Below are 22,223 nucleotides of genomic sequence, written 5' to 3'. Positions count from 1 at the left end.
GCAGGGGCAGAGGCTGGGGGATCTCCTGCCCCCACCAGGGAAATGGGATCCCTAGTTTCTAGCTGTCCAGTATCCAAGATGGGATTAAAAAATATCTGGGCAATTACTCCTTCTTCAATCCCTGATGTCTGTCTCCTCCAAAGTCTGCATTGTTTGTTTAATGCAAAGGGTAATCTTTGGGGGGCAGGGACTGCATTCTTCTATGTTCAGTAAGGTGCGTGAAAACTGTTCCGCACTTACAGCATGTGTCAAAAACTGTTTGGGCATTTACAGCACCTGCCAGTTGCATACGAGAGTTCATTTGTAAAAAAAAAAAAATTACTTTATTTATAGTCTGACTTTCTCACTAAGACTCAAAGCAGATTATGCACAGTGTAAGTCAATGCAATCAATAGGACAGGACATCCCATAAGCTATGTGGTAGGATTCGGACGGCAGAAATCTGAAGCTAAACAGAAGTCTCATGTGCTGCAGCAGTCAGAATGTCAGACCAGGATCAGGAAGACCCAAGTGCAAATCCCATCCGAGCCATGAAGCAACCTGGCAGACCTTGGACCAGTCACTGATCTCACAGGGCCATATCTGAGGATACCTCATCCAAGTCTGCCACATGGGTGCAGTGCCATTTTATAGCCTGAATTTTTATTTTTAAAATGTCACAGGAGCCCGATCCTGCTGGAGAGTGTGATGCAAGGAGATAGGAGCTCCTGTAGAAAATAGCATAATGGGGGAGACAGAGGAGCCCCTCATCCCCTCACCATGCCGTTCCCCACAGGATCACGCCCCTGCAGCATTTTAAAAAGTAAAAATCCGGGTTTCAAAATGGCACCCCAGGGCAGACTTAGGTATGAGGTACCATCTATAGCAGAGATCCTCAACCTTTTAAAGCCAGTGGGCATCTTTGGAATTCTGACACACAGTGGTGGGCACAGCTACAAAATGTTTGTCAGAGGAGACAGTGCCAACCCAAAATGCCTACCACAGGAGGCAGAACCATCCACAAAACATTAGGGTGTGAAGTCATGCCTAACTCTAATAGTAACTCTTCAGCATTTCGGGCAGAATCTCTTTTTAACAGGATGCCTTTTAAAATGAACTTACTTAAAATATTTTTCTTGGATACAAACAATTTAAGTTCAGTTACACAGTGAAAATCCTTGAGCAGTGGTGGCAGCTGCTGTCAAAACATCGTTTAAAAAAATGTGCAGCCCATCAGATCTCTAATGACCAATTAGAAATCCTGCCACCTGGCATCGCCCATTTTCTAAAAACATTTGTCAGGCCCCAGGAAGGGTGTCAGCGAGCACTAGGAGCCCATGGGCCCCACACTGTAAATCTAGGGCCCTCAGCTTAACCTACCTGGGACATAATAGGAGGGACATGAGCTGTGAATGGTGCTCTGAGCTATCTTCGGAAAATGTGTAATAAAAATGCAATGAAATTAAAGAACATTGTGTGTCCCCCCTCCCTTTTGGACCCAGTGGGGACACCAATACTCACAGAGGGGCCTACTCCGGCACTTCCTGATTGTCCGAACTTTCTCTGCCACAGAGTGCTGCAAGAGAGACATAGAGTTTCATTGTTCTAGGCACCTGCGACACGCCCTTCTGCATAAACCTGATAGCAACCACACACAACAGAACCATAATCTATTTCTCTGCTTGACGCATGAAGCTGCCCTCCATGATTCAGACCGCTGGTCTATCAAGGTCAGTATGGCCTATTCTGATTGGCAGGGGCTTTCCAGGGTTTCCTGCTGAGGTCTTTCACATCACCTGCAACCTGATCCTTTTAACTGGAATACCAGAGTTTGAACCCGGGGCCTTCTGCACGCCAAACAAATGCTCTGCCACTGCATGATCTGTTCTGCAACAATACAGAAAAGATAAAATCCTACCGCCTAGTGCAGGAGCATAAATTTCTCTACTGCGATCTCAAGATCAAATTAAGAGCATTTCTTAACCGAAGAATGTGTGTGAGTGAAGTATGGCGAAGGATATTAGACGGAGGACAGAAAAATTGCACAATGTGTGATGTAAAGTGCAAAGATCCACTCACTAACAGAATTCATGGACAAAAAATGAGAAAGTGTGTAAACCTTGGAGCTGTGAAAACATGCTTAGAAGTGTGATGCCAGGTAAAACCAAGCAAGTGAAAATATCTAATTATTACAAGGGGCCTGCAGAGTTCCTTGCAAATCCCTCCCCCTCCCCCATCTAGCTAGATCAGAATAAATTATGCAGAATAGTAAAAGTCACACAATAGCTATGCAAAACAAGGAACATTTACATAATGTATGTCAGTTGTACAATTCAGCTTTTCAGGGCACTGCAGGACAGCAGCTCAGACCAGCAGGGAATATTTTAATTGAATATATTGCAGGGTTTAAAAACATAATTTTATCTTGTATTTCCTCGTTGGTTTCAAATGCATTTGCCTCTCTGCACCGTCAGGCTAGATGTCAATACATGAAATAAACAGTGTGTTATTATAATGAGGCACCTAAATATTATATAAATTAGGAACTGGCAACTGGAGACCCCGATACTCAGTCTGGCTACTGGAGTATTACCAGAACTATCCCTCCTTCCAACCCAGAAGCAATAAAAGAGAAAATTGTAGCTGCGGACACAGAAATTGTTGGCAGTTCAGTTTCAGGGATGGGGTAGATGGCTCCAACCCACCACCCTCTATTCATGTTCCTGTAAAATTAGTTGCTGACCAAGGTACTAAACTCTAAGCAGTGGACCAACAGAAGAGGGCTTCTCAATAGGACCCATGCTGTCTGTTTACTGCTTTGCCCCAGTAGAGGGCGCCTTACACCACCCCACTGAAATAGAGCTGCAGAGAGCAGCCTCCAATGTAAGAAGACAGTATGCAAAAATTGTCTTTCATCAAGAATTTCTCAACTAATGTCAATTAGATATTTTGCTATCCTCAGTACCAGATATTGCACTAATGGGTCAATTTCACAGGCCAATATGTGCAAAGAGTATTTCATGAGGAGAAGCATTTTTTTAAAAAGGAAATCGTGAAGATTTTGTTAAAAACTAGATCTAGAGAGGGAGGTGGGTGGGGTGGATGGATTTGGTGCAGTCCTAAATAGAGTTACATCCCTCTAAGTCTGATGAAGTAAATGGGGTTAAAAGGGTGAAACTCTGCTTAGGATTGCATCGTTCAACTAAATCTGCTTACGTATGCATATAAGGAAAATAGGTCTAATGAAAAAAGCATCCTTTGTTTTTAGATGGTTGTATATATGTGATGATGCAGTACAAGTCCCCCTTCCCTTGGACATCTGCGCTTTTTATTAGTATACATTAAAAATTAACACCACCATGGCCCCCTTTTTAGCCAGTCAAAATCCTGCTAATTAAGAAACCTGATTGACTAGCAGACCAAACACTGCTGGCCTAGAAAATAAAAACTATTCACTCATTCCACACAGCTGCTCAATTTTGCAGATCAAAAGAGGACTTGGGACAATCTTCCCCATCCCACCCCCACCTCCTCCAACATTTTCGTTCTGAACTTCTGAAAAGCCACGCTGGATGGGGGCTATTTTCACAGTGGGTGTGGATCGGCTGGACACAGATCCCTATAAAGAAGCAGGTTTAGATGCCTCATTAAACAAATATGTAGTGTATTTGTTAGCAGCCAGAAACTTAATCTGCATAATCATCTCTCCATGAGGAGGGACTGAGAGGGTAGACATTCTGATTTGAGATAAAACCTTGAAAGGTTTTCCTCAGGGCTCGAACTGTGGCCATGTTTTCCATAACTGACTGAAAGCACCTCCGTACATTTTTTCCACGCTTCCTCTATAAAACATCAACATAGCAGGGACCCACACTTAGCATCCAAAGAAATGGGCTCTTGTTCACAAAAAGCTTATGCTGGAATAAAATTGTGTTATTGTCTTTAAGGTGCCACAAGGCTCCTGTTTATTTTTCTTCCCCACCAAAGAATTCCCTCCACAAAGAAAACTAGCATGCCAGGGAAATGGCTTACAGCCCTTCTCTGCAACAGATATTTTTCTCAGGGTTTGTATGGAGACACCAGCTCCCATCTGCAGCCTTAAGGGGAACAACCCAGACACAAATGTAGCACCTCAGTGAGAACTAGACCAGTGTGTGAGGTAGTACTGCAACAGTTTGACTGAATCCCATCAAAAAGTTGTTGTTAATCTTTGTTGCCCACTCAGGTCAAAGCAGAGCAGCAATCCCCAATGATGCCGGGGGGTACCTTAGCATCCACCAAGATGTTCCCTGATGTCCACATACTTTGTAAGTCTTGAAGATAAAAGCTGAACAGTCTTGAACAGAACAGAAAAAACAAGGGGCTGACTGACTAGCAAGGTGCTGAGATTATCTTGAAAAGGTGTGTCGCAGCCACGCACCCTTGGCTTGGCTGTATGTAGACAAAGACTTTCTTCAGTCTTTGAGCTCAGCAATCTAACCCTGCAGCCAGGCAGGGATCAAGCCTTCCCCTTTCTTTAGAAATAAAAACAAATAGCAACTTTTCCCCAGAGCCAAGAACTGATTCCAAGTTTCCTTCACTGCCTTGGAGCCTAAGAGGAACTGCCTTTGCGTTTGCAGGAAATGCCAATTCGGAAGCAGCTGCCTTGGTCGGAGGAGGATGCTTGGTTCGCAACCACCCAATGTTTTGTGGAACAGCTCAATGTTTATGCTTAGCCCTGTCCCCGCAGCAGCCATCTTGTGATTTGCTAACTCTCCCTTTAGCAGCCATTTTGGGGGAGCACCGATTATCCCTTCTTAAAATTCCAAAGGCGTCATTCTGGTCAACAAGGTTGGGGACCCAACACACAGAGAAGGTATATAGTTTCCCTGAGCAAATTATACAGACCTAGGAGGTTTTGATTACAGAATGGCTCATTTTGGAATTCCTAACTGTTACAGTAGATACCATCTATGGATTTCCTTTCCTCCCCAAAGAATGAAACTGCTAAAAAAGCTGTATAGGTAACGGTGAATGTTATTTGACACCACTGCCTGAAAATACCATCTTTGGTCTGTTCCAAGTTAATTAGAATTAATACAATTTTATGAGATTGTTCCAGTCTAAAGTAAATTTACATATTTTTTTGTCTAAAGTGCTTGGAGAAGTCACACTGGGGATCTGAGTCACATTTTCTTTCCCATTTTTAACCCACTTGGTTGCTAAAGTGTCTCATTGCACTTAGATGATATAACAGGTAGAGGGAAGGTTTTGAAATGGTGTTCTGGAGAATCCTGCAATTCTGCAGGTTTCGAGGGGTTCTGGGAAAAGGCCACTTAACAGTCAAGCATCTTCTTTTGCATTGCAAACCCGCAGGAGAAAGAGTGTGTGGGTGAGTATTTAGGTTTTATAAGTCATAGGCCCTTTTCACACTGCTTACCTGCTGCCGCAACGATGCAAAATATTGTGCAAAACCCGCGGAACATCGTGTTTTCTTGCGCGAGATTTGCACGACATCGTGCAAATCTCGTGCGAGAAAATGCGATGTTCCACGGTTTTTGTGCGATATTTCGCGTTGTTGCGGCAGCAGGTAAGCAGTGTGGAAAGGGCCATAGTTCAAGAGGACAGTGATAAAGTCCAACAGTCACAGATAGTGCCTTGAAATGAAGAAAAAACTGCTTTATTTCTGGGCATGGAAGCTCCCACAGAAGGTAGGAGGACCAAGCAGCAGAATTCTTGCTGTATATTACTGAGAAAATGCAATTTCTCTCCCAATGGATCCATGCCACTTTCTTACACAACCTGAGATGAATGGAGAGGGCTTCCACATTTGGGGGCCTAAGCAGGAGTACCAAGACGGGAAGGAACTGGAGAAAAGTCCACTGGCCTTCATCATCCTGGGGCCCACAGAACAGGTTAAGGTATATGTTTTCATATGATGCCTGCCTTGGATCTGGCTGATGTGAGGGATGCCCAGAAGGAATCTCTACCAAAGAAGCCCGGGCAGCTCTCAACAGCCTCAGCCCCTAAAATGGGTTTGGTTGTGGTCACTCACTGGTGAACAAATGTAGTCAAGAGTCCAGTAGCACCTTTAAGACTAACCAATTTTATTATAGCATAAGCTTTCGAGAACCACAGCTCTCTTCGTCAGATGCATCCATCAGGTGAACAAATGGAATTTCACCTGGGTTCAGGTGTCACTTTCCTGTAAATAATGTGCCACATCTTCCAGAGTGAACCCAGGCACTGAAAATAAAACTAAGCCTCCCTCCACCCAATTATCAAATGCTAGAACTGACAACGGGAGGATTTGGGGGAGGGGGGGTTAACCTTCCAGAGGCATCAAGGTGGTCCCGCTGTCTGAAGACGAGAATGCTGTGCTTAGTAAACTATTAGCATTATTTTGACTCCACCTCAAAAAAAAAGTGCTGTGAGACTGCAATCTCAAGCTCATGTTTTGGATTCCTGACTCTCCACTGTATAATTTTCAAACCATGCTTCATGCCCTCATGACTAACCAGTCAATCTCAGCAAAGCCCCCTGCAATATTCAAAGGAGGGTGTTCCACTCTAACACACTCAAAGTCTCTCTTCCCTCATGGTTTCTTCTCCCCTTCCCCCTGCAGAATCTTATTCTGCTTTTTACTTATTAAAATCTCTCCTAATATTACTACCGCAGTGTTCCTTATCCCTATCACAGGCAACTCCACCCCATTCCCCCCTACCTACAAAATCAGCTCTAGCAGGAAAATAGACAAATTGTCACATTATGCAAAACAGGCACTCTGGTGTAAATGTCCTTGATTGGGGTGCATTACGTTAATCATTACAGAACTGGTTGTTTTATTGGAGGATATGAACATGCAGCAAATGAATTATCTTGCGTTTCTTGTATGGCATGCAGACCAGCAGGGAAAGGCTGGGGAGAGCGGGACTCAGCCGATAATGATGCAGCTTCATTTCTCCCATCACCTCCTCCCCGGAGACCAGAAAAATCTGGGCCAGCTCCCGCACAGATCATCCCCCCCCTTCCACATCCTTCGATAAGTGGAGCTGCTCTGCAACCGTTGCCATGGCGATGTCGCTGTCCCACCGGGCTAGAAACCTTACAGAGGACCAACTGCTAGTTAATCCCCGGAGGGCAGGGGAAAGGGGTGTGTGAGACGTGAAGGCCACAGTGTGGTGGGCGTGAGGAAGAAACCACCTGAGCTCTCACACCCTTGCAAAAAAAGAAAAAGAAAGAAAGAAGAAAAGACGTCTTGCGGCATTTGGCAGGCTGGGCTTGATGCTGTACCTACCGCTTCCCGGTTACGCAGCAAGGACAAAAATCGGACAGAAGGTGCCTCCTGGCTGCTCTCTTCATTTTATTTATTCGTTTACTTTATTTATAGACAGCTTTTCTCAGTGAGACTCAAGGTGGATTACATAGTGTAAATTATGCCCATTCTGGGTAGCAAAATGTATGTTGGGGGATTGGGGGGACACAAACAAACAGCTAATTTAGGATACAGTGGCTAAAATATTGTGGCATCCTGGGGGTGCCATTACCTACTCTGCCACAAAGTTCATGAGATGCAGAATGGGTTTAGAAGGGTGTAAGTCATCTTAGGACTGCACAGCTAGGCTGGTAACCCTCTCTTGGCCTAACCATGAGAGTTGTTAAAAGGACAAAATTAGAAGAGGGGATCATCTATCCTGTTCTGAACTCTGGGGACTAGATAAGATACAAGCTAGAATCATGGGAGACAGAACAATTTGAACATCCATCCTGAACCAGATCTCCTCCAATAATTTCCAAGCTCTCAGGGGTTTTAGGAACCTGATTTCTCCTCCCTTGTTTTCCTTTAATTGACAGAGGTCACATCTACACATTGTCAGATGTTGCACTTGAGTAATCACGTGCATCTAGATTTTCCTGTGTGAACAAAATCCAGCAGTCAATGACTGCCACGGTGTAACAAAAGCACAATTTCGAACAATGTAAAAGGTGCTGAATTGTGCTGCCTTTTCTTTTGCTGCTGGGAGCAAAAAGGCCAACTCCACATGGCAAACAGATCAGGCAGAACTTGAAAGACTTTCTCTGAGCAAACTGTAAACCAAGGGCTGTGTTTTACTCTAACAGTTCTACCTCTATGTTTATTCCCCTACTCTGCACCCCAAACCTGCCCTCAAACCACAAAGCTGTCCCTCAATTGTAGAAGCCAAGTGAGTAGATATGAACAACAGCCTATTGTCAAGGAACTACCTGCCCCATGTTTTGGTTTGGTTTTGATGCCCCATCATGTAACTGAAAGCTTTCCACGTAAGCAGTTACCCTAGGCTTCATGGGGGGCGGGGTTTGGAGAAAAGGGGTTTTGGATCCATTCCATCTCTATGATGTTGTTATACCCATTGTACAGGATGAGGACTGTACATCTGTGCTCACTACCACAAACAGAACATGAGGTGGAGGAGAACAAAAAAACCCTGGGTTTTCTTACCAGTTTCTCTATATTGACCAGACTGTCCACCAAGGTTTTGCTGGCTTCATGCAAAAAGGTCAGGTCTGAAAGTTAGGAGAGAAAAAAAAAAGAGGTGTGAGAGAAGGCTTGGAATGCCAACAATGCTTAATTTCTATCATAATAACTGCGCTTATATACCTCTTACCTAGACAGATTAGTGCCTCACCCAGAGCAGTAAACAAGTTAGTGTTATTATTATCCTCACAATACAGCTGGGGAGCTGGGGCTAAGAAAGCTTCCTGGTTGGTTGGGTTGTGCAATATGTGCGTTGCTGTCTTTTAGAGATTGTATTATATATTTACGGAAGTTTTATATGGTTTTAAATTAATATGTTTATGTATTTTATATATGTTGTATTCCACTCTGAGCCCGTTGGTGGGAAGAGTGGGTTAGAAGAAATAACAACAACAACAACAACAACAACGTAGCCTCTGGCCTGTAATCCCTCTCCCATACTCCTAGAGGCCCAATGTGGTTATTCATTGGTTAGAACAAAAGGCAACTCTATACACTCTCTCTCCCCCTCCCTCTTATTACCAGCCAAAAAAAATATCCTTCATTACGATGAATGTCATATGGGGAAGGGTCTGTTCAAGGAAGGTGAAGCATACTCAAGGTGTCCTAAGGCACACACTCACATCACACAGGGCTAGGTCTGTTAGGTCTCACTCACTGCTGCACATGAACTGAGAGGGTCACCTAGAACCTACCCAACGCTTCCCCTGCAGGGCTGGAAAACTGGTTTTTGTCCTCATCACAACAGTGTTCCAGCCTGCTGTGTGGCTGCAGGGAAAACAAGGAACCCAAGCCAGACTCGTTTTAAAAGGTTATGCACATCTTGCTTAACCTGTATGATGGAAAATTGGGAACTGGCTTTTTTCTATTGATACATAATTATTTCAAATGCCTCCCCCAGTTCAAATCCCACCCACATTTACAACCTGGATTCTTATTCAGTCTCAAAACCACAATACGGCTACAAGAAGCACACGCTGACCTCTCTGTACCCTGCAGGTTCAAGATGCACAACGACATGGCGCAGGGAACAGACACAGGGACCACACAGTGGGTGCGGCTCACCTTTCAGGATGAGAGGAACAAAGGGGATGATGGGGGGCTTCATCCTAGAAAGGACTTCTCTGTAGCTCTTATGATTCCTGCAAGGGTCCTGCAGTGGGAAGGAACAGTTAGCCTACTAAAGAACAGGAATTTAAAAAGTAGCAGCAATAAGTGAGGAAGGAAGTCCACGTCTGAAGCTGAGCTCACTTAAGAGCAAAAGAGCCATGCCTTATCCTCTGTGTTGGAGAGGAGGGCCTACTTGGTATTTACATCATCATATAGCATGCTCCTGCTTCTTAATTTTTAATTCTCTAAGTGATTATATTCCCATAACCCTGCATGGCAGCAGCAATATATTAAATGGTGGTTATCTGACGGCTTCTCTAAAGCCAGCGATAAGACCACTTAGAGGAGTGGGACTAGGGGCACATAATTCTGTGGGTTTTTCTGGAGACTCAAGAAGTTGGGAAACCCACCTGCCTAACTGTCCCTTGCTATCCTGGTGAGAAAACAAGCCAGCACAATGCCTGTAATCTCAGGGCTTCAGCAACAGCTAGAAGCCTCTCTAGGAACCCAGAATGGCTGGACTTGAACTCAGCAAATGCAAAAGGGAACAGTTATGAATTCCTAAAGAGGCTTCTTCTTCCTCTCTTCCATTAAGGACTGGTAAATGTCTTCCCTCTCTTTTTCCGTTAAAAGTGTGAGCAGAGGGCCCAGAAGGGACTTTTTCTCTGTGAGTGTTGTGGAGCACGGCAGCAATACTTATGGCTTAGCTGCTATTTGAACTGGGGAATTTCCAGTTCATCTCTTGTGTTCTTAACTATAACTTCACGCCCATTCTACTTCAGGTGCTTACCGTAAGATTCTCAAATTTCCGGAACAGGTTCTTAAATTTGCCTGGAAGCTTCTGAAACAACAACAACAAAAACATTCAGAGCCACAAAAGAAAAGTTCCAAACATGATGAGAAATGGATAAAAACAGATATATCTCATATATACATGGCTTAGTAAATCTTGTTCAGTCATCCACAGGCTTCAGTTGAGTTATGTGAACTAATCTATGGGGAGAGAAAGAGCTAATGAATACAAAGACCTGTATCCAAATCCCCCAAATATGCAAATGTGTGGAGGTACGAACCTCTTTGCAGGCTTCTGCAGGACATAATCTGGGCAGGTTACAATTTATGGAGGGAGGAAAGGTGAGTCCTCTATCATTTCCTTTGGCATGAGGAAAATGGTGATGGGTATTTCAAGTGTCTCCTAGCATTCTCAATACATACTTTCTAATGTTCACTGAAGAGTTAAATACACAAGTAAAAAAACAATGAGCCAAATTAAGGAATACTTTTAAAATGGAAGGTGAAACAATGTATCTTATCCCAGTTTCCAGGTACTCAGTGTGAAGCCAAACGTGTATTTGAAATTCTGCAGGAGTAGATGACAGTCAAAGGGTTAAGTGCCCCTCTTTCCCACCACCTCTCTGCTCCCAGTTCTTAACCTCCCAAAGGCTACTTTTCCAGAAAGAGGATGGTATAAGGGCAATTCTATGCATATTTGCATTTGACTGTGTCTTATTGAACATTTCTCAGTGAACATCAGTAAAGCATCAGTCCTTTTAAAAAGCCCACATATTTATAGGTCTTTCTTCAGAGACTCTCCACACAAGAGAAATCATTCCAGTGCATGAATCATACTTAAACTGCACACAATGAATACACATTGGTTTGCAACATGTACACAAGCATGAACACTAATGACCCAAAATGGATCTGCATGTAGAACTCATGCAACTCTGAGTCCCAAAAGGTCTGAAATAAAGATGACTTTCTCTTTCAAATCTGCCTCTTTATCAGGCCTTGAAATCAGAATCTCTGTTGTTAAGGTACCTAGCCTTGCAAGGTACCTAGAAAGGAGTGCATGCTCACAGCTCCCTTTAGTCCCAGAAGGGGGTAGGGACATGCGACTAATCAGCAGGCAGCAGCATTCAGACTGGCCAGGCCTGGTATAAATACTAGCTATCTGGCCTTGTTTATTTAGTACATTTTTTAAAAAACCACTCTTCCTCTAAGGAGCCCAAGGAGGTACATTATTCTCCATTTTATCCTCAAAACAACCTTGTGAGGTTGTTCAGAATGAGATTGAGTGACTGGCGCAGTCACTCAGCAAAGTTTCACAGTAGGGATTCATCTCTGGGTCTCCCAGCTTCTAGCCTAACCACTACACCACGCTGGCCCTTTCTTTGACTTCACCCAGTCAACAGGTCAGGGATGCAGGCTGCAGCTCTGGATTTGTTTCCACTACAGAACTCCAACTCTAGAAAGAGTAAGAACCACCCCTGAACTCCGGAACCCTCTTTCCAGAGCCAAACTCTAGGGATGCGCTGCAGCTGCTGTGGTTGGGACATTGGACTGCACCATGCACTGTATGCCTCTTACGACGGGGAAAGCAAACCCACACCAATAGCTGAGTCTGCAGCAGAACAGTATTGCCCGCTCCCCTGGGGGTCGCATCCTTGCTAACTTATAGCACCTAGGATGGACGAAGCAACCCAGCAAAACATTTCAAGCAGCCTTTGCCTCATGCCATGAGTCAGCCTAGGTGTTGGCTGTGTTAGGCCAACCCTGATGCAAAGCTTGTCTGGGGAGCCAGATCTCTTATGCAAGGACTTGCCCGATGACAAGGACTGCCCCCAACACCCAAGGGAGCGGCATGTTCAGCTCAGGGAAAAGGAAACCACCCCCAAAATGTACTTTAAACTGTTGCAAGAAGAGCAATTTCCTTAATTAACCTTTTCTAGACTACCGTTCCAGTTTTTTTTTTTAAATGCACCCATGTGTATGGAAGTTGCCAATTAAGGCCAGGATTCTAGTAAGAATGACTGAACTTTGGTTCAGTGGTGTGAGTGGTAGCAGGCTCTGGTCTGACCTAAATAGTGCTGGCTAAGCTAATCAACACCACCTGCAAAGTGGTCGCTGCACTCCCAAGTGATTCGACCTTGAAAGGCTGTCTCAGAGTCTCTATCTGTCCCCCCAAGATGTTCTCACGGTTGTGTGCTAATTAGCAGCTTGGCCCTGATTGGCTCTTGAGTTGCCGGATGATGCATTGAGTTGCTGCTCAGTACACTCCACACCCTTCTCTATTCATTGGCATGTCCCCATGCCAGACCAACTAGGCATGAAGAGGGCACACGTTCTACCAGATGGGTATGATGAACAACAAACTGATGCCAACCAGAGATGCTTAATGTAGTAAGCTGCTAAGTTTTTAGAGGGATAGATTTTTAGTTAGCAACAGTAAGGTTTCTTTGTTTTATGCCTGTTGCCTGCATCTGAGTGTTTTATGCTTTGTGACATATCAGCTTTATTAAACCTAACAAAGTTTACTTTTAATTAAGCTGTGTCTGGAATTCCTGACTTGAATGTGGGTGCACCCCAGAACAAATCCAGAGATTGAAAAGCTGAGGCCTTGTGGTAAGTGAAGCTTTCAGTCTCAGAATAAAAAGGGTAGTGCATCCCACCTGCCTGATGGTTGGAGTGGCTGAGCTTAGCACCCCAGATTAGGAGGCTTGGGGGCAGCTAACTATGCACCAAGTTGCCTTGCAAAAGTGTAAACCACAACACAACAAAACAGCAAAATATAAAGATAAATATGGATACAACAGAGCTACTGTTTAGCAGTGGGAAAGGTGGGGGTATAAATATATTATAAATAACACCAGAGCAGACTTGGAAGATCAGAACATGGACCATTGTATTTCATTTGTATTTCAACAACATCCAAACTCAAGCAGGGGATGATAATAGCCTCCCTCTAATGGTCTGGCATTCAGAGGAATACTGCTAGTGTAAATGGAGGTTCAGACTTAATATACTATTTAATTAGCATAATGCCCCTAACAAAAATTAAGCTCTCCCCCCCCCCCCGCCCTTCCAAAGGAAGGGAATCTTTATTGCAGAAATCAATGAGGTCTTAAAAGATTTGGCTGGTTTGCATCCTAAAACTGTAGTGTCAATGTAAGCATGATGTTAAGAACAGCCTTAAAAGCTAGCTCTAGCAATAAAATAGTTAAGAAGAAAGAAAAATTTGAGAGGACATGAAGGTCTTCACTTGCATTAGTAAGAGATGTTGTATGCCATGGGTCTTACTGGAGGGAGAATTGCCAAACTGGGGCTCCATTATGGAAAACAGCCGGCTCCAAGCATGAACAAATCTAATAGTTCATGAGCCCCATCACAAGATCTTCAGAAACAGGGAGGTTTCTGAAGACACTCCAAAAGACATGCAGGGCTACCACTGTTAAAGACTCAAAGGCTGAAATCCTACATGCGCATTTTCAGCAGAAAGATGCACTGAAATCTGTGAAACTTATTTCTGATAATACATAAAACTGGACTGATGAAGGAAAGAACAGCACCTGTAATGAAGCCCAGAAGCAAACTGGCTGCCTGAGCTGCTGTCAGATAATATCTGAATATATGAACTTGTGCTGGCATACAAGTGATAGGGGGGGAGTGTCTATACGGGCATGTTGACTCCAAGTTCTAAGATGCAGCTGGGGTGAAAATGCTGCACTGAATACAAGGGCCAAGACTCTCTGCTGACATTCTGTCATGCATCCATCAACAGGGTCTCCCCCTGAGGACAGAATCATGTTTCTTCCAGAAACATAGAAGCTTCTTGTTTATTTCCTGGCTCAGCGATGACCCAGTTTGATACCAGAAATTATGTGTAATTGTGGGGCAGGGCAGAATGGGGGGGGGAGCTTTGACAGAACTGGTGGACCCCCTGCTCCTGGCAAACAGAAAACGGAGCTCTCAGAAAGCCTGGGAACACACAGTGAAAGAAAGAGGGTGTGCGTGCATGAGCGTGTGTGAAGGGGTACTAAAAAAATTGATCCCAGTAACACAAAAACTTATGGATAACATTTCCATTCTCCCAATCAGAGCTATGAATGTCCAATCTGGCATGATTTTGAAAGTGTCTATTTCTTTCTCTTTTTCAAAAAGGGCAAGTTTCTAGCTCTTAAGAATGCAGAGAGAATCCTGGAAGCTTCCCCAGGCCTTTCCCTTCCACCAATTATATTTTCTCATTTTTTTTCAATAAACACTCCTAAAATCATTAAAAGAAAGAACATGAAACACAGAAGCCAAAAAACAGAATTATGAACAGAACTGAAACTGCTTAGTTGCAGAATTTGAATAGGGGGAGAACACACAACATCGTCTGTCACTTAGGCCAACAAAACAGTCTCCTGTTTTCTTAGAACTCCAAGTTCCTTCCTACCTCCCAAGTGAGACGCAACCGGCTGACAGGTGCATTGTTCAGTCCTATCACCACAGCATAGAATGTCAACATGTCTTGATTCTGTTTGCACCTGCAGGGAGAAAAATGGTGGCAGCTAAGAACTAAAACAGTTAAAAAAGCTCAAACATTAGAATTCTCTGTGGATTTCACCACGCCTTCCCTTACACTGAGGGCTGCCACCCTATACCTAAGAGAGACTATACCAACTGATCAGCAGACAGAGATTCATCAGGAACAGCTTTTCCCAACAGGTTGAAGCAGCAAGAGGAAAACTGTCTTCTACCTATCACTCAGCTATTGAAAGCACAGGAATCTCACCTCCCAAGATAACTATTCTTTTGCAAAGGAGGGACATATTGTGTTTGGCTCTGGCTCCTGTGGCAGCCATTTTGGGGTGGTTATTACCCCCCACAGTCAAAATTCCAAAGGCACTTCCAGACTCAAAAAGGTCGGAGACCCTGGCTGGACGCTATTCTCATACTTTCCTTATCAGTCACTCCCTCCTGTCATTTACTGTTGCCAACAGAGACTGCATGCTAAGGATCAGCAGCTGCTGGCCCCTGGGGCAAATCTAATACATCATGCGGCCCCAGTTGCCAGTCTAGAAGGTCAGAGAAGTGGCTTCAGCAATGGGAACTTTCCAGCAGGTCTTTTTATGGAACAGCAGCAAAGCCTGGCAAGTTTTCTCTGTATAAGACTGCCAACCTCCAGGTGGGACCTGGAGATCTCCCAGCATTATAACCGATCTCCAGATAACAGAAGGACCTATCCATTCTCAGGCTCCACCCCACCCCACCCCACCCCAAATCTCTAGAAATATCCCAGCCCAAATTTGGCACCACAGCATCTCCACAGCATCCTCCCCTCAGGACAAACAGTTGCTTAGTATGATTTGTAAAGCAAGAGTAGAACAAAAAAGGGAGGGAAAAAGGAAAGACGGGAAAAGCAGCAGTTTCACTATGCAGGGCTGGCATCTGTCAAAGAAGGCAAGGACCTTTTCACTTCTGTGCAGAGCACCAAACCTCTTTTTGACATGAAAAAACAAGGCAACTGAGCTGTTTTCTAGGCGAGAAGGCTCAGCCCCACTTCCAAATACATTTCAGGGCTCTGCTCAACAGCCCGCCGAACATCAGCCTTTCTGCCACAACATGCCGCCCCACCCCCAGTTTCAAAGAAGCAGGCAGAGAAGGAGGCCAGAGCAACAATAGGGCTGTCGCGGGTCATTAGAGTCAGGCTGGGTGATGGTGTCAAGGCTGTGACTTCACTAGCTGTTAGTGCTGAGGGAACTGGAGGCAGGAGGCAGACTGTGCATGCAGAGGAAAAGGCCAGGGAGGAGTTCCCTGTGGCTGACAGGAAGAAAAAGCAGCAATTTTGCAGTGTTAGATGGACAACTACACAGATGCTGGGCATCCTCAGAAGCCTTGCTTTTGTTTCGCAAAAGCGACAATGTCAGGGTAGATTCACACAAGATGTTAGTTACAAACTGGCTACAGAGCACACCTGTCGCCTCAAAGCTCCTGCATTGCCCCACTCTCTGTGGCTGCTGAAATCCAGGGAAGCTGAGGAGTACTAAATCTGAGCACAGGATTGCCAAATCTGGTTCAACATTTCAGGGCTTTAACCTCCTTCTCAGAGTGTTAAATACTTGTTTGAGGTGCCAAATTCCAGGAGGACAAACTGTGTACCTGGCACATCTCAGTCCCCCCATTTTACATTACTGTCTCTCCCCCATCTCAGTATCTCTCTCTCTCTTCCTGTGGTGCAGAATGACAGACAACAATAAAAGCATAACATATTTTGGAAACACTTGGGAAAGAGGACAATAATCCTGCACTGGAGAAAAATTTGCAGGGAAGTCTTCAGATTAAAACAGCCATTTACACCAACTACTACCAGGCTGCACCCCCAATTCTAAAAGGCATCGCTCCTGCGCTTTGAGGCTCCATTCCCTAGGCTTGAACTTCAAGAGACCTAGCCACCTGAACTGAACTTGACAGGGAAAGAAGTTACAAAGGACCACATCCATAGGAAGTTGCATGCCCTACATAACAAGCATCTAACTAGCTACCATGTGAATCATCTGCATCTGTCCTTCGTTCCAGAAGTTTGAAAATAGGAATGGTATGCATTTAATTCCTGAGTTCAATCCTGGCAGAAGCCGGGTTCAGATAGCTGGCTCAAGTTTGACTCAGCTTTCCATCCTTCCGAGGTCGGTAAAATGGGGGTAAAGTATAGATGACTGGGGAAGGCAATGGCAAACTGCTCTGTAACGAACACTGCAATCCTGTGTGGAGTGACACCATTCTAAATCCGTTGAAATCAATGGGCTTAGACCAGCGTAACTCCACATAGAGTTGCAGGGGGAAAAAAGTCTGCCAAGAAAAAGTCATGATGTGACATCCCCCTATGGGTCAGTAATGACTTAGTGCTTGCACAGGGGACTTTTATGCATTTAATTTGGGAAAGAGGCATAAACAGAGCTCTGAGCACAATGCACTAAAAGCAAAAAAACTCTGCACCCTGAAAAACTAAATTATATGACCTGTGAGAATCACTGCGTACATTTACCTAACTTATTTTGCAAGGGCACTGATCCGCCACATCCACTCACTGGAAATCCTGCTCTGTGTTGCCTCCTGCAATTTCACCAAGCCCTGCCCACCTGCACCTTCAAGCTGTACAACCATAAGGAGCAGATATGTTTAAAACTGAAAAGTGAATTTCTTAGGAAGCTGCATTCTGAGTCCACATCTACATTTTTCAGAATCAGACCCTGGCCAGAACTCTTGAGACAAGTGCCGTCAGGCACAACCATGAGTTCGAGGCTAGAAACTCCAGTTGTAATGCTTTCACACAGGAGAACTGGATGGCTTAGATGCACTCATTATCACCATGCAAATAACTGCCTGTAACAAGAAAACATTGCTGCACTGAGGGATACAAGTATTCAGTTACCACTACCCAAAGCAAAACTAAGCCAATGTAGTTTAATTTGCCTGATCAATTCCGAACACAAAATTAACCCAACACTGTTTATGAGCCGTCTGATCCATGGATCTAGGCTCACAGTATCAAATTTAGACAGGCAATGGCTCTGTGAGGTTTCACGCTGTACTTATGTTTTCCTCCCTGTGGCGCTAACAGCAGCTGCAAGCAGAGGAGGGGGGAGTTAAGATGGAGGAAACAGCATGAGCAGAAAGTGCAGGCCCCTTCCGCTACTCACCTAGTTTAATTAGCAATCCCATGGGGCTGCTTTGAAGTTGACACACACACAATCCTGATCAGGAATCCCCTGAACCACATCTAGCAGCCCTGCTTCTGAAAGAACTTCCCAATACCTGATGATGCTAACACAATGGCACGTTCATCCTAGCCCCTGCTTTCAAAGGGAGACGTTTAACTGCATCCCATCCCCATCCCCATTTTTCAGGAGCCTTTAGTTAAAACAAGCTCACTGAACTGATTTGGTGGGGGGGGGGCAACCTAAGGAAGCTGCAACAGCTTCCTCAGGTTAGGAAAAAAACCTCCAAAGGTGGGGTTAGAGCAATGATGGCTGCCCTGATGCCTTTTAAAAAACTTAATCCGAGTCACTGATCTTCAGCTAAAAATTTAATTGTTCAGAGAGTGGTGAAGATGGGCTCCTATGCCTTTGGACCGCCGAGTGATAGACAAAATTTTGTCCATCTCTGTGTCTTTCACTATGTCTGCACCTCCAAAGTAAGAAAAGTCAGATTTGTTGTTTGTCATTCAGCTCTTGAAGACAGAAGTGCCCTGCTAGAAAAAAAACTGCAGGAGCTGGACACCAGGCTCTGTATTAAACTGCCATATGCTACTACGCCTAAGGCCAAGCCTGGTCCTATGTTGCACAAAAGGTGGTATCAAGTGCAGGATTCAGCTGCCCCAGGACCTCAGCTTTCACTTTTAAGAAAGCAGGTTTCTAACACTTATGTTGTGCAGGGCTGCTTCCGCATGTAAAAACCTACAGCTGCATCATCGTACACCTGCCATGAAGGTAGTAGCAAGGGAGTGGGTGGGAACAATGTCCACACACCCTGTCCCTGCACCGCTTGCTGATGCCACAGTCCTTTTCCTCCATTGCATCTCTGCAAGTGCACAGATGTGATGCTGATCACACTGGTCCCCCCTCACTGTGGCCTCGAACACACTCTAGCCCAGCTAAGCCACACTGTAAAGCTGCAGGGTTGAAATGACCCAAAAGAGGAGGGGGGTAGATGAAACGTGAAACTCAGCTCCACCTTTCTCCTTGTAGTGCAGTTCGGTCCACAGTCAGTCCTCTTTTAACCAGATCTCATGAGGTCTTCCTCTGATCAGGTTTAAAAGGGAAAAACCCAGAAAGTCCACAGTTGTGTGGACACTTCCATTTAATTCAGGGGCTTCTTGCATTTCCATGTGGGGGGGGGGAAATTCCCATGTGATAAGTAGCTAAGATGTGATTCAAATTGTTCAGGCAAGTGCTTGCTAAGGCTCTCAGAAGGCAAAAGGGGAGACTAAGCTTTCGAGCACTGAAGCTTCAACGTCTTCCTCCTGAGCAGCACAACCAGAGTAAATTAGGCAAAATAATAAAGATTGAAGAACAAATTACATCAAACAAGAGAAGCTACGGATGATTGGTTCTCACACTGCATCAGCCACAGTCAGTCTTCAAGCAGTCTTTCTAATACGTTTTTATCCCACCCTTCCTCCAACGACACCACATAATGGTTCTCCCTTCCTGGCATTTTATCCTGATAACAACCTTGCAAGGTAGGTTAGGCTGAAAGGAAGAAAGAGATATTTTCCACATGGGGACAGGTTTGTGTACTTTCCCTGTTGCTGCCATGGCTGCTAATATAGTGCAGTAAGAATAAAGCTTCCACATAGCAGGTCCCCTCCCCACTTTTTAAAAGTTGCTTATTTAATACTGTTGTATCAATATACTGTTACACTAAATCTGTATTGGGTTCTCTGAGTTCCCAGCTTTTAAATCTCCAGCCCATTCTATTGTGAAGATAGGGACAGGAATAACTTTTTGAAAAAATGAAAGCTGGAAATTCAAAGAACCTGTTGCATAGTTTGGCATATCAATATAACTCTGTTACATCACTGATAAAAGAAAAAGAAAAACCCTCTGCAGAAGGGAGAAGAAATGGCTGCTGTATGGGCGGGAACAGGAAAATCTGAACTTCAGAGCGAGAGAGAGAGAGAGAGAGAGAGAGAGAGAGAGAGAGAGAGAGAGAGAGAGAGAGAGAGAGAGAGAGATGGATGCCCAGTGACAATGTGAACATGGAACTCTGGTCTAACACTCTAACCAATAGACCACATTCATTTGAATATCTCCACCTCGGAGCAGAAAGAGAGAGAAAGGTGGGGCACACTCACACAGCAGCGATCTTGATAAACTTCTTGAGCAGGTGGGCCCGCTTCCCCAGTGACTCGCAAAGCAACACCTCTGTGGCCACCCAGTGCTGAACTTCACTGCAACGCTGCAGCAGCAACTCCAGATTAGCTGTCTCCCGCCGGCCACGTTCCCCGTGGAAGACGTAATCCACAAATTCCAGCTGCAAACCAGGGTGGGAGAGAGGGTCCAGGTCATTCATGCCCTGACCAGGCTTCTGTGTCAAGGTAAGGAACCTCTCGCGCACATATACCAAACACTGTCTTCGCATTAGAATGAGTTCTCTTCTGCCCTTCTTCCATATACAAGAAGGGTGAAGGAGAAGGAAAGTATATAGGAGGAGAACTTAGGCCTGGTCTACCCACACAACAGAGTGAAATAGAGCCAAGCTACAAGAGACGAATTACACTTGCCTGGCAAGTGAACAGACTCACTTGCCAGGCAAGTGTAATTCGTCACTTGTAGCTTGGCTCATAGTAGAATCACAAGGTGGTAGAACAGGTTGTACCTTGTCAGACTGCAGGGAGGGGGAAGTCACTTGTTTTTGTCTTCTCCATATTAAAATGTTCAGCATTTTTTATAATACCACATCCAAGAGAGAGGAGTTTTGCTTAACTGTTCATAGGCTGTGCTCATGTGCAAAAATTTATTAAACATGAAAAATTATATGAAAAATATAACCCCTCCTTTTGCAATGGTTCGGCTCATTCTCCCATGGCAGCTCTCTGCAACCTCATCAGTTACCACCTCATTCTGCTTGCCTGTCCAGTTCAAGACAGAGACTGAGCTCATCCTTGCCCCTTGAGTGTCCTTTTCTGCCATTCTCTCAGTGATGTAGTACATGCAGAAAAAGAAGAGCTGGTTTTAAACGTACTTGCGTCAAGTTGCTGAATCAGCCAATGACCAGAATGCTGATGTACAATCACATTTAGGCTCTTCTGGCACTGTATATAATGCTCATGAGATTTCAGCCAGGGTTCACTGACGTGATCAACCCATGTCAGGTCAGAACTACTTTAGACTGTGTTACAAGGGTGGGGTGGGACTCTCATGATGGAATTTTTCCTTCATACAATCAAAAGTGCCAGAACAGAACTGGGGCTCCCTGGAGTTCATCAGCAGGTGCAGAAACGTCAAGGAGAATATGCCAAGGAGGGCAAAAAGAAAGCATTCAAGAACATGCACTTTCAATGCTCAAAGGAATAACACACACACATTTCAAGTTGCAGAAACTGGGGTATATGCAGCTCTGCTTACAGGTCATGTTGCAATGATCTAAGCCCTTTGCCATGACTTCCTCCTGACCAACACTGTTTTCCTTTGCCAAATTGTTCGTTTCAATATTTTACTTATACCCCACTTTTCTCCCCAATGAGGACCCTAAGTGGTTTACAATATTGCTCTCCCCTGCACTTTTTTTTATCCTCACAACAACAGCCTTATGAGTGGGTTAGACAGAGAGAGAGAGGGTGTGACTAGAGCATGGTATCCCAGTAAGATTCCAAAGTAGAGTAGAGATTCAAACCTATGTCTCCCGGATCTGAGCCAAGCACTCTAGCTGAGGTCAGGACACAGCAATCCAAACAAGATATTTCTAAGTCCAAGAATGGCACATGGTATTAATTCTTACCGCAGGATGCCTATGTCTGAATTAGTGCTCGGTCAGACTAATCATGCACACAGAAAGCTAGCAAGTCAGGGAAGAGACTGAGGACAGAACTGTATGTGCTCAGAAATGAGAGGGCAGCTGCTGAAAATGCCACCACTTTCTGTCTGTCCCAACATCACTCTGTTGAGTGTTTCTCAATCCACAGCTGCCACCGCCAAAAATGTGGAATGGGGTCAAGGTAACAACATGCAGAACACTGATATCAGAACATTAGGGCAAACTGAAGTATGTAATATAGAAGGGGGGAGGGAGGAACTTGATATAGAACTGGAGCTGTTGTCAGCAGCAGGCCCTTGTTTCTGATAAGCCACAATCCCACTTTTCTAGCACAACATTC

The 22,223-nt window shown here is 44.6% G+C and overlaps 1 protein-coding gene across 1 annotated transcript in view; it reads right to left on the bottom strand.

The window, feature by feature from the left end:
- Positions 1–22,223, bottom strand: part of RAPGEFL1 (Rap guanine nucleotide exchange factor like 1) — a 76,787-nt gene that overhangs the window by 4,769 nt on the left and 49,795 nt on the right. Inside the window, exons 9-14 of the mRNA XM_054993340.1 lie at positions 20,202–20,380; positions 14,802–14,892; positions 10,374–10,424; positions 9,539–9,626; positions 8,438–8,502; positions 1,501–1,555 (exon numbers count right to left, since the gene is read on the bottom strand). Coding sequence (XP_054849315.1) covers positions 1,501–1,555; positions 8,438–8,502; positions 9,539–9,626; positions 10,374–10,424; positions 14,802–14,892; positions 20,202–20,380 — 529 coding nt within the window. The remainder of the gene's footprint in view (positions 1–1,500; positions 1,556–8,437; positions 8,503–9,538; positions 9,627–10,373; positions 10,425–14,801; positions 14,893–20,201; positions 20,381–22,223) is intronic.

Source organism: Eublepharis macularius, chromosome 12 (assembly GCF_028583425.1).
Source record: "Eublepharis macularius isolate TG4126 chromosome 12, MPM_Emac_v1.0, whole genome shotgun sequence".
Taxonomy (NCBI): Eukaryota; Metazoa; Chordata; class Lepidosauria; order Squamata; family Eublepharidae; genus Eublepharis; species Eublepharis macularius.
The sequence above is the reverse complement of the archived record's forward strand: the minus strand, read 5'-3'. Positions and strand labels throughout refer to the sequence as shown.